The sequence below is a fragment of the Vicugna pacos genome, unplaced genomic scaffold (genome assembly GCF_048564905.1).
Source record: "Vicugna pacos unplaced genomic scaffold, VicPac4 scaffold_21, whole genome shotgun sequence".
Taxonomy (NCBI): domain Eukaryota; kingdom Metazoa; phylum Chordata; class Mammalia; order Artiodactyla; family Camelidae; genus Vicugna; species Vicugna pacos.
Window position 1 is genome coordinate 18,114,525 of NW_027328742.1, and position 16,725 is coordinate 18,131,249.

The 16,725-nt window shown below is 44.0% G+C and overlaps 1 protein-coding gene across 1 annotated transcript in view; it reads left to right on the forward strand.

Moving 5' to 3' along the window:
• The window catches only part of LOC140694373 (unconventional myosin-XVI-like), a 272,327-nt gene that overhangs the window by 27,079 nt on the left and 228,523 nt on the right, over nt 1-16,725 (forward strand). The window contains exons 6-8 of the mRNA XM_072957644.1: nt 2,392-2,519; nt 7,272-7,377; nt 13,577-13,694. Of these exons, the coding sequence (XP_072813745.1) occupies nt 2,392-2,519; nt 7,272-7,377; nt 13,577-13,694 (352 nt within the window). The remainder of the gene's footprint in view (nt 1-2,391; nt 2,520-7,271; nt 7,378-13,576; nt 13,695-16,725) is intronic.

Consider the following 16,725-nt stretch of genomic DNA (forward strand, 5'->3'; position numbering starts at 1 on the left):
ACCTATTATAGAATTATTGCCTTGCTTTCTGCTCTGACAGTAAGTGCTAAGGATTGTTTTGCGTGCTTCTCGGCTCACGTTTGTGAATTTCTACAGAGAGGTCCCTAGTCAAACCTACCTCCCTAAGTTTAGGAGAAACTGCCAAATTACCCTTCCAGTGGCTTTGAACACTGCGTATTATGCATGAGTTTTCCAGCCTGGGAGAAAACTTCATTTTGAACCTAGACTCCACCACTAACCAGCCCTGTGACCTTGGAGGGTTTCTTCGCATCAGTTTCCTTCTCTGTAAACAGGAGACGCGTTCTCATGCCCAAGTCTTAGGTTTCTGGGAGAATTGGATGGATGAGTGAGCGTAAAATGCTGAGAGGAGCAGCAAGCACGTAGCAAGTGAGGCCGTTACCATCATTAACACACTGTTATTGACGAAGTTATCAGTGGTTTATGTGTGCTGTATCGCCTTCAGGTTTGAAACAGCATTTCCCTGGTCACCAGAGACTTTTGTCACCTTTTTCTTGTGTATTGGCCTTTCTTTTCCATTTCCATTCTTTGCCCAATTTTCCGCGTCATTTCCAGTTTTTCGTATTGATTTGTAAGAGTCTTTTCTAAAATGCTGACAATTTATTGATCGCATGCACAGCTTAGTCTCCTCTTCGCCTTCCCCTGATTTTTAAAAATTTTACGTGTGGTGTTTGTGAGGGTTGGACAGGAGCCCTCAGCCGTAACGCTGTGCAGTCTTTTGCAGTATAATTTGTGCCTGTGACCCTGTTCCCTTACCCCGCAATCGTGAGAATGCTCTCCTGTACACTTGTCTGCAGGTGTTAAGCTTTGCTGTTCCTACCTGGGACTTGAATTCACCTGCAGTTTATTTTCGCACAGGGCAGGAGACGCACAGCATGTTTGTTTCCTTTCCAGATCACCAGTTTTCTCCTCAGCCTCCCTGACACGTAACAGTCTGCCCGGTGGTCGCCCAGATCTCGCCGTGTGTGGTCCTGAGTTGAGCCCTGTAGTCTGTCCCAGTGTTCCCTCTCTCTGTCTCTGCACCATATCCACAATGTCAGATGACCCTGGCGTCCTGTTGGTTTTATTGGGCCGTAATGCACACAGGAAAGCGCTCATCTCCAGTGTGCAGATCAGCACTGTGCCGTGAGCCCGAGGGCAGAGCATCCCCAGCCTCCGGACCCCACGCTCGCTCCTGTCCACTCACTGCCCCTTTGCCCAGAGCATCACCAGCCTCACTTCTAACAGCGCAGACTGGTTTCCTCTATTTTTTGCTCCGTGTAAATAGGATCTTGTAACGCGTTCTCCTGTGTCTCTGAGTCTACTCAGTGTGATGTTTGTGAGTTTCACCCAAACTCTCTCTTTTTGCTGTAGATCATCGATTCTACTTTTTAAAATTATTTTCTCCTATAATTTGAAATAATCTCAAATTTATGGAAGAACATTTGCAAATCAGTAGTACAAACAACATTTTTCCCTCATTTTAAAATGACTTGCTGGCATGTTGTCCCATCAGCCTTGAATACCTGTTCTGTGTATTTCCTACAAACAAAGGCCTTTCCCTGCGTAACCTCCATACAGCCCTCAGAATCGGGAAATCACTGCTTATGTGCTGTTATTGAATGAGAAGCGTCATTCGGGTCTTTCCCATTGTCCCAGTGATGCCTGCTGTCCCCGGGTACACTGAACACTGGGTCTTTACTCTCCTTCAACCTGGAGCAGTTCTTCAAACTTCTTGAATTTCCTAACCTTGACATCTTTAAAGATACAAGCGAGTTGTTTTGCAAAATAAAAATTAAGTTTTTCTAATATTTCTTCATGACTCAATAAGTCTTCTTATCATTTCGTTTTTAATCTAACATTAACAGAATTCACTAAAAATTCAAAAGGACTAAAAACACGAGCACTGAATCACCATGGCACTCATAAATCACCAGAGCGCTGAAATTCAGTTCACTTCATTTTTGTTTTTTCCCAAGAAATTTGTAAATTCATATGTGTTTCAGCTGCAACTGCTTTCTGTGCAGATGGAGTATCCTGGCCATCTTACATGACTGAATTTAAATGTTGCTGAGAAATTAGATTTGATATAAATTGCCACGATTTCAGCTTCCTTCATGGGTATCTTTGGAGCTGGATTTTTGTGAGCTGGGCGTTTGGAAGACGGCTAAGTCATTTAAAGCCCGGGAACCAAGGAGTGAAGGCTCGAACGCGCGCCTCCGTCCTGTCGTTAGGAATGCTTCAGATAGAGCATCGTTGTGGTTTGCAGTTACAGATGGGGCTCAGGACTGGAGATGGATGTGCTTGTGTGTGTGGAGGCGTGGGGCTGCGTGGTGGGGGGGGCCCGAACCCCTCTCACGGGCACTGCGGCCTGCGGGCGGCGCTGTCTTCCAGGTGTCCCAGCTGTTCCTGCGCGGCGCGGGGCCGCCCGGCGCCTCCCTGCCGCCTCACATCTTCGCCTGCGCCGAGCGCGCCTTCCACCAGCTCTTCCAGGAGCGGAGACCGCAGTGCTTCGTCCTCAGGTGAGGCTGCGGGCTGCGCTGGGGGCTGGGCCCTAGAACCGTCCTCGCTGCCCACAGCTGGCGCGTGCTGACTCCGCCGCCACTTCGCGGCGCGGGCTGTCCCTGCAGGGAGGACGCCTGGCTCGCTCCAGCGGAGACAGCGCTGTTGCTAGAAACGGCCCCGAGTGTGGCCGAGTCGGTGTCAACACGCTGAGCCTGAAACTCAGTTCATTCTGAAGATTCGCGGCCTAGAACCAGCGGGCCTTGCTTTCAGACCGTCGTCAACGTGGGGAAGGACAGGCCGCGGTAACGGTGGCCTCCGCCGCCGTCCTCCGGAGCGTGGCGCTGAGCAGACCCCCTGCGGCAGCTGGCGGGCGCGGGTGCTCCCGCGCGCCTCTGGGGCTGCCTCTGCTCACCGGTCACCGAGGTCACGCACACAGCCATCTCGCACTGAAGCGTGGGGGCAGTACCCACTCATAGTCACGACGTGCAGGAGGAGGACTGACGTTGGAGCAAGCATTCTTCACGTCAACAAAGGAAGTGTGCCACCGGAAGTAGGGGTGAGGTGTGGTTAGCTAATGACAGAAGATTAAAGGAATATTCGGGTATTAAAATGAGAGCTGCATGGGAATCGTGTTTTGTGTCAGGCCGAACCCCCACGAGGGCGAGCCTTCCGGAAGTGCCCACGGCCTCGCATGGTCGCCGGCAGTAGCAGCAGTTGGAAACTACACGTGTGAATGAAGCACTGCGCACCCTGAGTCTAAGTGAGATGAAAGAGTTTAAAGATGGAGAAACCTGGAAAGAACCCCAGAGCATTTAAATATTTAAATAAGCACTTATTTATATACTTTCACATTACTAATTTGATCAAAAATTCCCTGGAGGGTCAGATTGATGGGTTTCAAACTTTAGTGTTCACAATAGTAAGGGTTGTTGCCACACCTGTTCTGAAGTGTCCCTGGGACCTGAGAGGCGTTGGGGTGGGAGTAGAGACCCCAGAGGCTCTGGGGTGGGGGTAGGGACCCGAGAGGCGCTGGGGCAGGGGCCAGGGACCCAGGCATTCTTGACTCAAGCAGCTCTGTTTTTATCTGCTTTATTTATGGGGTTTCCTGGTCTTCCTTTGACAAAAGGGAAACACTTTTTAAATCTCAGGAGATGGGAATGTGTAATAGTGTTGATAATAATAACAACTAATATTTATTGAGGACATAGTCAGTGCCACACCCTCCACTAGGCGCTTTCCTTGTGTAAGGCCTTGCTCTGGTAACCTTAGAAGACAGGTGTTGTTATTGTTACTATTATTACTGTCTTTTTATGTGTGAGACACTGAGTATTAGAAGGGTTACCTAATGGGTCCAGGATCGCACACTCACAACTAGTAAGTAAACAGTGTGTCCAGGATGTGAGCCTAACAGCCTGGCTTCTGAGCTGGGGTGAATCTTACCTACGCTCAGAGCCAGACCCCAGTGCATGGCTTGCCCAGTGCCCCCAACCTAAGGAGGCTTTCAGAGATCCTCCAACCTCCCTTAAAATGATGGCCACAAACCATGGACCTAACTAAATTCACATTGAATTTGCTTAGTTCTTGTCAAAGATTTGGGTCCTTAGTGAAGCTCTGAGGAGCCAGTGAATCCACGTCCTTTGAGAACCTGCCTAATACAGGTTCATGGTGTCCACCACGTCCTTCCAGTGAAGAGGCCTGTTTGCCCCTGTTTAACCCAGTGATTTCGGCGTGTGCTGCTCACAGGACTGTGCCTCTGGTAGGGCTTGTTAATGGGCTGCAGAATGAGCATTCCTTTGGGACATTCTTAAAGGCTAATAATTCCCTGTATCAACCACTCATTCTGAAAAAAAGATTTCTTCATTCAAGTTTAAAGAAGTGAAGAGCAAATCCATGACCACAAGGAGTTTTTACTTGAGCCATTGCTTTTCTTCTTTTAGGGGTTCGTACGTGATTTCTCTGCCTCCTGGACGATCTTGACTGAGACAAGGCTTTCTGCATTTGTACTCATCCACTAAAACTAGTGAATTTAGAATTCAACTACATACATTGTTTAAAGCTGATTTATTGAGTGTCCATTGTATTCCATAACTAGAATTTACAAAGGATAATTTAAGATTTGGAGATCAAAACTCAGACATTCCTGGACTAGATGACTTATAACTTACTACCAGGCCAGATAATTTTTAATTCATTTTCAATTTTTAATTTTATTTCTCATTTTGTTCATAACTATAGGCTTCAGTAACACGCTAGGCTTCAACTTGAGGAATAGTTTTTAATAATTTTTAGATCTTTGTCCTGGGGTATAACTGGGTGTTTGGAGTTCACCATCCTCTGTTTTAACCTTTAGTTTTCTGAAGGCTTTGATGGATGTTTTAATTAATTGTTTGAGCTTGTGTGACAAATATCCATTATCCTACCAGTATTCTGAGCAAACCTAAATTAATGGCACATGCTGAACGTACAACTAACTTGTGAAATAAGCAGTGTAGGGATTTTCTCTGCCATGTGCAGATTTAACAGACAAGGCTGTTCAAATGAGCTTCAGATTTTGTCTGGTTCCACGATCAATCAGCACCACCCAAAATCTTTGGTCAACTTCTAGTTTAATCAAAGACTTGGATTTTCAGATCAAGAAATATTTCTCAAACACGTGGAACTAAGATTTTTAGTTTTACCCTGTCATCCTAAGAAGCCAAGCCTATCAAACCCATTTCTCCTTTTTGTTTATTTCCTTTTAATTACTCAACGTTTAAATAAAATGTGGTGGTCACTTGGGAATTTTATAAGGTGGTCAAAGGCATGTGATCGAGTTGATGGTTTTCCCTGTATGTCATGCTAGAGTGAGGGCAGCGGTGGGGAGAGGGGGAGGGACTCGCACGACCACCAGGTCAGCCCCACGCCCTCCCGGCCCCTGTGTCTCCGTGTCTGCCGACACTCCAGACTCACCCCAATTTCAGGTCGCTCAGATGCCCAGGAAGTCGATGGAGTGCTTCCTGTTGGGTAAGCACTGTCTTCTGGGCTGGCCCTTCTCCAAGAATGAGCTCGATTCCCACCTTATCCGGAAGTCTTCCCTGGCTTCTCTCAGGAGATGCACCTGCCCCCTGACCCGCGGGTGCACTGCTAGCTGCGCCTGCTCGTTATAATTACGCCCTATTTATGTACTTCCTGTTTCCTTGAGAGCATCCCCAGTCGCTGGCACCAGAAGCAGTATCTTTTCACCTCTTTGCCCCAAAGCCAAACAGACTCCCGCACACGGGAGGCCCTCAGTAAGGCTCATTTGAAAGAACAAGCAATATTTTTAAAAGTAAAATGATATTTTCAAGGATGGATCCCTGAGTGAATTCAAGCCAAATCTCTACAAAAACAAGATGCGTGAGATATCACATTACGTTGCTGGGGAACAGTTTTTGTAACAGTGAATGTAATTGTAGAAGTTAAATTTCCGTCATGAAAGATCTGAATTGCTTCTGCTCTGAAATTAGAAAGTTACAAGAAAAGGTCTTTGAACCCAAAAAAGGGGTTCTTTTCTCATGCAGGTCACTGTCACCTGCTCGCCTGAGGCTGCTAAGGTGGTTTTTCTGAAGGGGTTAAAATGTTCACAGCTGGCACGGATGAGCGGATAGGAGTTTCCATTAACAACTTGAGGTGTGCATAAGAGAATTAAATGTCAGTTTCTTTGCTGGCAAACACTTTTTAATCAAATCCATTAGAATGAATGTTCAAGGGAGAAACCTGAGAGAGCCCTAGGAAAAAGCTTTATATATATTTTCAACTTTTGGCTATCAGATGAATAAACATTGGTTTTATGAGTATTTCATCTGGATACAGTAAAAACCTTATTTTATATCGACTACTTTGGCATAAATAATTACTGTGTTGCAATTTTATGTTAACCCTGCATTGTCTGGTCTCAGGACTGCAGTACAATTACTATTTAGATAAATTAAATCAGTGGGGACGTATGCCTGGGGAACACCAAAAGTGTCGTCGTTGTAAATAAACAAGTGTGGCCTGTACTTGTTCCTTGATTAAAGGGAAATGGAAAACAGGAACTGTCAAAACTGACAGGGACCTCAAGACGGAACGGGCTGATTTAGGATCTGCTGAAAGCCAGGCACGTTACCTACCTGGTCACGCCTGCCATCTGACCTGCTTAGTTTTAGGAGCTGCATGCTTGATTGCTCTTTGAAGAAAGAAGGAAATCCCAGAAGGATGGCTTCTCCAAGGAAGATGTAACATTTTTCCTGGAAGATGCAGAAATGTTTAACGAGGCCAGCGCCTGTGGTTGTGGCACACGTGCGTCTCCAATGTGGAGGACCGACACCTGGCGGCCACCTCACTTAGTGGGGGGTCTTTCTTTGCAGCCTGAGGCCTTTCTGCTATAACCCACCTACCGTGTGTGGTTCTACTCTGTAGGATGTTGGGTGGCAGAAAATTGCATCATGTTCATTTGTAGTCCCAGCATCTAAAACAGTGTAGTGTGTGTATACAAACACACACGCCCACATTTATTTATTCACAGTACACTTAGGGCAGTAGAGTATATACAGTGTAGCACACATATGCTACATATATGCTGTCGAATATATTTACTAAATGTTTTGCTTGAGTGAATCGAATGGGAGAGTTGAACTGATACCATAATCTCATTAAAAGTTGTTAATGTCATTTCCTCACTTTTTTTGCGTCTGAGAATTATCTCTGGTTTAATTTTTTTACCACGTTCTCCAAAACAATAAACTTGTGTTTTCTCTGTCTTCTTTTAGTGGAGAAAGAGGATCTGGAAAGTCCGAAGCCAGCAAACAGATAACAAGACACCTCACCTGTAGGTCTGGCGCCAGCAGGCCTATGTTCGATTCCAAATTTAAACACGTAAGTTTCCTCTTTGGGTTGGGAATATGGGGAGGCCAGAAGAATTTTAAATTATCTGCAGTAACACTTGCTTTTGTTTGAAGACACCTTATTTGCCTACTTCATGGTCCTAAAATACTGTCTGGGGTCAGTGAGGAACCATTACAGCCTATTTCAGCAGCCAAGGGAAAGGCCAGATTTCACACGATGGAACTCAGACATGTTGCTCAGGGAGGCGCCTGCGAGTGGGCTGGTTCTCTTGTTTCCACACGGTTCCAGCCTGACTCTGTTCCCTCGAGATCCCATCCAAGGGCACCTGGGTTCCCTCAAGGATGGAGCTGGTTTCTCCTCTGACCGTGAAGCGCGACTTCCCTGCTCTCCTCTTCTAGCTGAGGCCGCCTTTGAACACGTGTCCCCCCCCCCGCGTCAGGCCGTGGGGTCTCATTGGCTTATTCCTTTACTCAGCCGGTGTCTCAGGTGGCTTCCGGGTTCCTGTGCCTTGATTCATACACACTGCTGCGGAGCCTGGTCCTGGCAGGAGCTCGATTCTATGTGCTGAATGAATGAACACAAGAATAAAATAGCTACTATTTTCACACCTCGGAAACATTTAATTACCCCAGGCTCCCCAGACTCACTGACTCTAATGAAATCACGTACACTTAAGGCGGACAGACCATTTGTATGTCATCAGGACCCGGTAAGTCCTGGTGAGTGTGTGTGTGATTTACAGAACAACCGCAGTCATGTTCTTGGGCTCTGTCTTAACCTACTGTTAGTTCAGACAGTGGGAATCTTCTCTCTTCCTTTTTGTAAAAAATAATCTTTTTTTTTGGCCAAGATTAAGGAAGTCATATTTATCCAAAAATTTTCATTTTCATTGCCTTGGGCCAAAAACCCATTATATTTATGTATCAAAATTATGTTCAGTTCCTTATGTATATAAAAAGAATATAAGTTTTGTTAAAAATAAGTCAACACACTCTGCATGACATTCAAGAAAATGCCCTTGTTATATCATTTCCTTGACAAAAAAAAAATTACACACACGGCAGGCCAAGTTATAGCAGTACACGCTCCCTCGGTGTGAAGTTCAAGTGAGGTCTTGCAAATAGGATGCCGCAGTCTCATTGCAATTATTATGATATTAGATTTACAGGCCTTGCTCCTCCAGGATCTGCCCTGCATGGGCCTTGCCTCACACCTCTTTGCAGACAGACACCTGCATTTCATTCATCAATTTTATATTTAAAAGTGTCTGGTAGCAGTGGAGTAAAAACAGTTGCTGTTAATCTCAGGGCATTCCCTAAAACAATGCCATCTAAAAGTCCAAACAGTAACAATCTAGAAACCTATCATCGCATGATGGAAGCTGTGTAATTTTTGCTTGTTTTTGTGTCCACCTGCCCTTTATATCTTGTAGCTGCAGGTCCGTTATTTCTGCCTCAGTGTGTTTACGTGGCAATATTCTGGGAATTTTACTATCAGATTCCTCATTTAAAAATGAGAGGAGCTTACATTTAATTTACAGATAAATGTTATGTCCTTATACTTTCTACTTTTGAATAAGAAGGCCTTAAAATGAAATCTGCTCATATTCCCAAGCATATGCCTGATTCTGGAGATTTTTCGCTTTACAAAGAATATATGAGCACTCCGTTCCGCATGTGTCTGTGGAATCGTGTGTGTTCACTGATGACTTTATTTCGTAACAGTTTATTAAGCTTGAGCTCTATACTGAGTTCACAACCCTGCAGCACAGCTCAAAGTAATTCATCATTTTGGGTCAACTTGGGAAGAAGAGCAGAGACTTTGTTCAGATATTGCAATATACCGACTAATGACACTTAAGGGTTAGAGAATCTATAGATCAACACGGTTATAAAATAGACTCAGGTTAACTAATAAAATAACAGGGTCTATGGGCTTAATTGTAGTGCCCAGAAATAATAGTCTCTACGTAAGTTAGAGACTGAAACACTCATTTATCAAAACAACCCTTTGAAGAAGAGCAGGCTACGCGCTTTCTAACATGCATTGTAGATTACTTCATGTAAATTGACTTTGCATTTTCGCTTAAGTGAATGCAGTCTAGGCTGCATTTCTTTGGGTAAGATAGCCATAACTCTTCCAAATCAATCAGCATCTGGGAACCAAGGTTATAACGTCAATGCAAATTTCAAGGAAGACCCTTTCTAATTCATTTGTTCGTTTTGTTTATTTCTCATGGCAAATTAAGGACGTCATAACTAAGTGATCTGTAGTCTCAGGTTTGAGTATGTCTTAAACTTCATGCCAGTTATACTATTTTTGGTTTCCATTTAAATTATCGTCCACATGCATTCCCTTCAGTGACAAGACGTTCTTGAAAATTATCCAGCCGCAGCTTTTGCGTAGAAACCCAAGTGAATAAGCTGTACTAAAACACGAACATTGGAAAAATTTATGAATTGACTGTAAATCTTTGTAGCATCACTGGGGTTCCGTGCAATTGTGTACATTTAAGAGGTGGGCTGCTACTTCCCGCATGAAAGAGATTATGTTCAGGAGATGAGCAGAAAAGAACACCCTTGGTACGCAAAGCTCCATGGTGCAAGGCTCTCAGTCCCGTGCAGGGTAAGAGGGCAGGGCCGTTCGCCAGGCAGCCCTGCGAGGAGGGACGCGAGTGAGCTGAGTCAGATGGTGAGACACCCTCTGCTGTGCCACACGGCAGACACGGGGCGTGACACTGCCACGTGATGCCACGTGCAAGCAGACGCATGGTATCTTCCACTGGGAGATACTGGTTGAGTCCAGAACAAACAATTTAGCCCTGGATCTTAGAGAAAAAAGTCATTGAAGGCCATTCTGATGAGCAGTTACCAAAGAATGAATAGCAGAAAAGCCACAGAGACACAAAGGGAAAGACACGAGGGGCGCGTCTGCAGCGCGAATCCTGACACGCCCGGGAGCAGGGGACGCGTTCCTGCTGGTGACGTCCCTGGCGTCATTAAAGATTTATCAATCAGAGATTACTATTTGGAGTATGGGGAAAAACAACAACAACACAAAAATGAGGGGATTTAGGAGGAAGCTGGCCGTCTGTAAGTTCCATGCTGTTGAGATGGGCGCTGCAGAGAGAGGCTGAGCTGGTGGCAGAGGGTGACGCAGAGCCCCGCCCTGAGGGCCAGAGATGAGTTTTGGTCATTTTAATGCGGGAATACACACATTTTAAGGGCCACACAGCTGTGATATTTCTGGATTTTGATCTTACACTTCATTTGTCCTGCCTTGAAAGTCTCCGTAGGCTGGCATCCTGGCTTTGCGGGGGGCTTCGGAGTGCGCGTCACCCGGGGGCGGGGGTTTGAGTCCCGCCCCTGCAGACTCGGCTTGGTCTCCCTGTACAATCTCAGAACAGCTGAGATCAGTTAAGAGGCTGTTGTTCTTGTCCTCGTGTGGGAATTTCAAACTGTGGAAGCAGGGACTTTCCATGCAGTAGGTTTATTGGAAAATAAATATCATGTTTTTGCGGAAAAAAAAAAAAGCACAAAAAACAATTGCCTGGAACTCTTCACTAATTCTTGCCCAAATGAGTTTCGGCTGTAAGACGCGTTCAATTTCTTTTAAGTTACTTAAACAAACGTTTTTTGAGCAACTGCTTTCACGCAGCAGAGTGATGGGGCCAGCTTGATTAAGCCATTATTTTTTATTGAGGAGGTTACAAGATTTTACTTTGAGAAAATGCAGTAGGTTAACCACTAACAGGGTAAAAGCGCATCACTGTTAGTGGCAGAACTATTAAAATTTTATAGAAAAAATTTACAATGTAATTAGATACAAATCATGGCAATAAAGACGTGAATCAGTAAATACTGAGGAAATATATACTGACTTCCCTTTGCCTATACTTTTACTTAAAGTTTTATTACCGCACAACATTCTCATGATTTCGTTTTAACGTTAGCAGAACAGTATTAATTTTGCATCTCTCAACATATTTGTTTAGTGCCACCTATTGGCCAAGTGGATAATTACAGATAAAAAACTGATTCTTTCAGTGTAACCAGTGTTTTACTCTTGGATTATGGACCAGCAGAGCACAATGAAAGAATGCCATGTGTTTATATTTTGTCCAGTGGTTTTAGTTTTATATTAGTTTTCTGCCCAATATGTCTTTATTGTTATTTTGATACAGTGATTAAACACAGCCGATTCTGCAAGAGATGGCTTGGGTTTCAGTCCCAGCTTCACTATATACACACTCTTGGGAAACTGACTCAATCTGTCAATCTTCTTTTCTATAAAATGTTGTGAGAATTAAAAGAAGCTACATATACACATATACGCATATACATACTTACATATTTATGTGTATATTCAGTTACATATAATTCACACATGTTTGCGCACACGTATACAGATGGACAGAGAGAGTTCTGGCACACAGTAAGTACAGTATAAATGCTTAAGTGTTCTCTGCTATTACTGACGAAAGCAAAATTAACCCTTGTTATTTGCTGAGTACTTACCATGTGCCAGGCACCAGGCTGAGTGCTTCGTACACCTGACTCTGACAACCAGTGAAAGAACAGAGGAAAATGAGGTTTGGAAATTTATGAAACTTGCTCAGTGTTGCCTAATTTGCCGTTAGCGGAGCTGGACTGTGGGGGTGGCAGCTTCTCACCCCCGAGCACACGCGTGGAACCGTTACCCTGTACTTTCTGCTGGGCCACGTGCCATTAATTATCTTTCATATTCATTTTCTATAATCGTAAAAAGTTAACATACTATCAGATACAACACCAATATAACCAGAAGCAAAAATATTTTAAACATTTTATTCTATTCCTTTTTATGAATTTTTAAACCACTATTTAATGTAATATTACAAAGGTTTAAAATGTGATATAATTACACTATTAATTTTCCATCTTTTTATATTAAATTATTGGGGAAAAAACAAAAACTAGGGCCTATATAAATACTATTTCAATTTTTTTTCAGAAACATTTCTGCCCTCACTACTATCAGCTCACTGTTATGATCTTTAAAATGAAGTTATTATAAAAAGACCTAAATCATAGGGTTTCTGTAAAGAGTCAGTGTTTCTCTCCAAAAGTTCAAACTTCAAAAACAGACAGTTTAATCTATTTCATCATTACCACAATGTTTAGCACTTTGATTTGTGATTAGCATCAGTGTTGTTTTATAATCTTTCAAAATACGAAATACTTGCAGGTGAATTGAATACCTTTTTTAGAGCAGTATCCAGGAAGTTTAAAAAGTAACAGCAGAGTTTTTTATTGTTTAGAATAAAGCTCTCCAGAAGTACTATCATCAGAAATTATCAAGTAGCACCCAGTGTATCAGTGAGGTATTATTGTGCCCCTCTGTGGCTGATGCGGGAACTGCACTTAACGTATCAGTAAGTTGAAAGATACAGAAAAAAACCTTTGAACCATCCAGACTTTCATACTTTGGGGAGAATTGCTTATTCATCATCATTATCACAGGCACACTCAACTGTGAGAGGAAATGACATTTGTTCTGTAATCAACTTCTAAGGAAATATGTTAAGGAAGAGTCTCAGATACCAGGTTGCCCCGAGGAGCTGCGTCAACGGCACTTTCCAGCTGTGACTCCCCGTCTCTGACAGGGAGCTTGTCGCCGTGAGACCCTGGGGCAGAGGGCTTCGCCTGGGGTTCCTACCCCTGCTCCTACGGGGAGGATGGTTGGCTCGAAGCAAAAACAGGGCAGGGGAGGGTTACCCAGCGGCTCGGGTGGGAAAGAGTATGTGGCAAAGTGAAAACGGGGTCCAAAGAAGTGATAAGCAAATGTTTGAGTGAATTTGTTATTTCTAAAAGAAATTCTGACAGTTGCTTAGATTAACTCTAACCCCTCCCTCCAAAGCCGCAGGAGTACCTGTAGTGTTCAGGTTACAAAGACCAAAGGGCGTGTGCTGAGGGGTGTGTGTGTGAAGACGGTGTCATCATTCTCCACTTACTCTGAGGGGAGGGAGTCACGTGCTCAGTGTGTCATCATCTTGTTACCATTGGCTACCATTTGAGAGGGAGGATGCTAGTGGTTTGCAGCTGAGGGAAGAGTGACCTTAAAATCCAGGGCTGAGTTGTGGGAACAGTGGGGAGCCTCTGGGCTCACGGAGTACTCCTGTCTCTTTGCTGTCGCCGCCCAGTTCTATTTAAACAAAAGAGTAGCTCAGTAAATGCTCCCTTTGCTGCAGGTCACATGCATCCTGGAAGCCTTTGGACATGCCAAGACCACGCTTAACGACCTGTCCAGCTGCTTTATTAAGTATTTTGAGCTACAGTTCTGTGAGAGGAGAAAACACTTAACGGGAGGTAAGTGTAAAATTAGCGCGGGGAGAGTTAGGAGCCGCCAGAAGAGGGCAGAGAGACATCAGCGTGGCAGCAACGGTGACTGTCCTGCGTGTGTGCATGTGTGCTCGTGTGCGCGAACGTGTGTGTGTATCTGGGGGTGTCAACATGCCTACCCAAGGCGTCAAGTTATGACTTCTAAAATTATTGTGAATTGAGAAATATTCTTATAAGCAAGATGAACATTTCAAGACAATTTTTGTATAAGCTGTGTAATATGAAAGCAAACCATTTAGCTGAAATGAACCATACTTGCTGACACAGAAACAAACTCAGGTACACAAAATAAATTATAACTTGACATGTAATTACTTCATACAACACACATTGAGTCCTATTATAAATAAAGCTGAATCTGTATTTTAAATGATTGAAATTAAAAAAAAAACATCAAAATAATGACCCAACTAAACCCAAACAGAAATGTTTATTTGATTTAAATATTTAATGTATATGAAAACCTCTAATTTAAAATTCAACTAATTTATTTATTAAAAACATTGTTTTGAAGTACAGTGAATTGCATTGTGGCAATTTGTGTACAGCAGAATGTCACAATCATGCACATACTCACATATATTCATTTTCATATTCTTTTTCATTAAAGATTATTATAAGATATTGAATATAGTTCCCTGTGCCATATGGAAGAAATTTGTTTTTTAATCTATTTTTATACATAGTTTGCAAATGTCAAATTCCCAAATTTATCCCTTCCCACCCCTTTTCCTCCAGTAACCATAAAATTGTTTACTGTGAATCTGTTTCTGTTTTGTAGATGAGTTCATTAGTGTCTCTTTTTCTTTTTTTTAGATTCCACATTAATGATATCATATGGTATTTTTCTTTCTCTTTCTGGCTTACTTCACTTAGAATAAGTCCATCCATGTTGCTGCAAATGGCATTATTTTATTTTTTATGGCTGAGTAGTATTCCATTGTATAAATAAATATACCACAACTTCTTTATCCAGTCCTCTGTTGGTGGACATTTAGATTGCTTCCATGTCTTGGCTATTGTATGTAGCACTGCTATGAACATTGGGTAAAATTCAACTAATTTAGAATTCTCTTAGGATTTTATGTCTTGCAAATCAAAACAGATTATCCATGCAAATTAATAACATGAATACTACTGTAAATAGAATGCCTGAATCTACTTGGAGGAATTTTGAAAACTTTTATAACAACTGTCAGCACCCAAACAATGGCTAATTATAATGATCTTTGAAAGAAATCAATTTTATTTGGTGTTTCAAGTTACCCTAACTTCCCTTCAGGAGACAAATTTTGACCATAATTTAGAAACAAATAACCTATATTTTGCAGTAAATGTATATCAAAATCGCATTCTTGCTAAATGAAATTTGGTAAAATGTATATATATATAAAATATGTATGAAAGGAGAAAGAAAAGGTAATTTTAGACATGGAAGTTAGATGGTTAAACTCTGCAATAGGAAAGATTTTGTTTTCTTTTTTAATCCATGGCTAAGAGCGCTGTTTGAAGGTCTACCATTTTAGGAAAACCTTGGAGGAGAAATGTCTAGAGCCTTGAACTCCGGTTTTCACATCCTTGTTTATAACGCCCCAGTGAGAACGTCCCTCCAGGTGGGGGCACAGCCTGACTTCTTCAACTGTGAGCACCACTTCCCCTGAGCTTTCAGGGACCCGTGGTTTGAGCCACAGATGCTGGGAGCTGGGGAATTTCCAGAAGGTGCACGTTCCGCCCCTCGCTGCTCCCCTGTATGACCCGAGATACCCTCCACCATTGTGACCTGGGGCTTGTCAGAAGTGCAGACCCCCAGGCCCCAGTGCAGACCTCAGGACTGGGGCTCTGTGACGGGATCCCCTGGCGATCCGTATGCGCACAGGTTTGAGGGGCACATTTCTAGCCAAAGCCGGACGCCAGGGTCCTAGGAGGAGGTGGCGCTTGTCCTTGATTCAATGTTCCCTTTACCAGGATGGAGGGACAGTAAGTGGCTTCTGGGGGTCTCAGCCACCACCAACTTAATTTTTTTATCTGGATAGACTTTAACATGTCCTCTGCTGGAGTGTTAATTTAGAAAATAATCGTATGCTCTGTAAAGAAGTAGGACGCTTAGGCCCGAAGCCTTCTGCTCAGCCCGGGTGCGGATGCAGGCAGCCCCGCGGAGCTTCAGGTGATCAGACCCGCAGATACACCCCCCACCCCGGCCGCCCCTGCCGGCTGCGTCCCGGGACACAGGCTGACACACATTCTTACGGATGAGCCGGAGGCACCTTCAGGTCCCGAAGTGCCCTCTGAATCCTTGAAGGGCTGTGCGCGCCGTGCAGTCTGCGCTCAGCCTCGCACACGCCCGAGCCCGCGCCCGCCAGCATCCTCCCCTCCCCATGTCGTCCTGCTCATCCTGGCCCCCCCGTTAACACCCCCAGTTCTGTTCCTGTCTCCTGCGTTTGATTAGCAGCCTCCTGCTGTGTTCTTTTTAAAATCTGGAAAAATGATTTTGAGGAGGTTTTTATCTATTTTTTTAATGTTAAGAATAAAACCACTTGTAATAAATGACACAAATGTATAAAGTTGGTGCTAGCTCGAGCTACACTAAAGGACGCGTAATGCCTGGAACACACGTGTGTGGGGGTCTGAAGAGCTCGGACTGGGAGTTCAATTCTTTGTTCCCCATTTTTAAGAGGAAAAGTAAGGGCTGCATTCAGAGTGTTTACCAGGAGAGTGAACGTTCCAGGGCCCTGTCTGGGTGAGCCTTGAAGGAGAGAAACACGTTCACACTGCAAAGCAAGAGACTCACGGAAATGTGACAAGTGTCTTCCAATGTTGTCCCCCCCGAGAAGGGGGTCCTGAGCACGAGGATGTGCTCTTCGTGCTGCGAAGCGTTGGTGATTGAGAGCTTCTGAGTCGGCTCGTTCCCAAGTCACCTGCTCCTCGTGAACCAGGCCGAGTCCCAAAGCCGCTGTGATCGTGGGAGGCAGCCCGGCGTGGAGAAGGCGGGGGCTTCGGG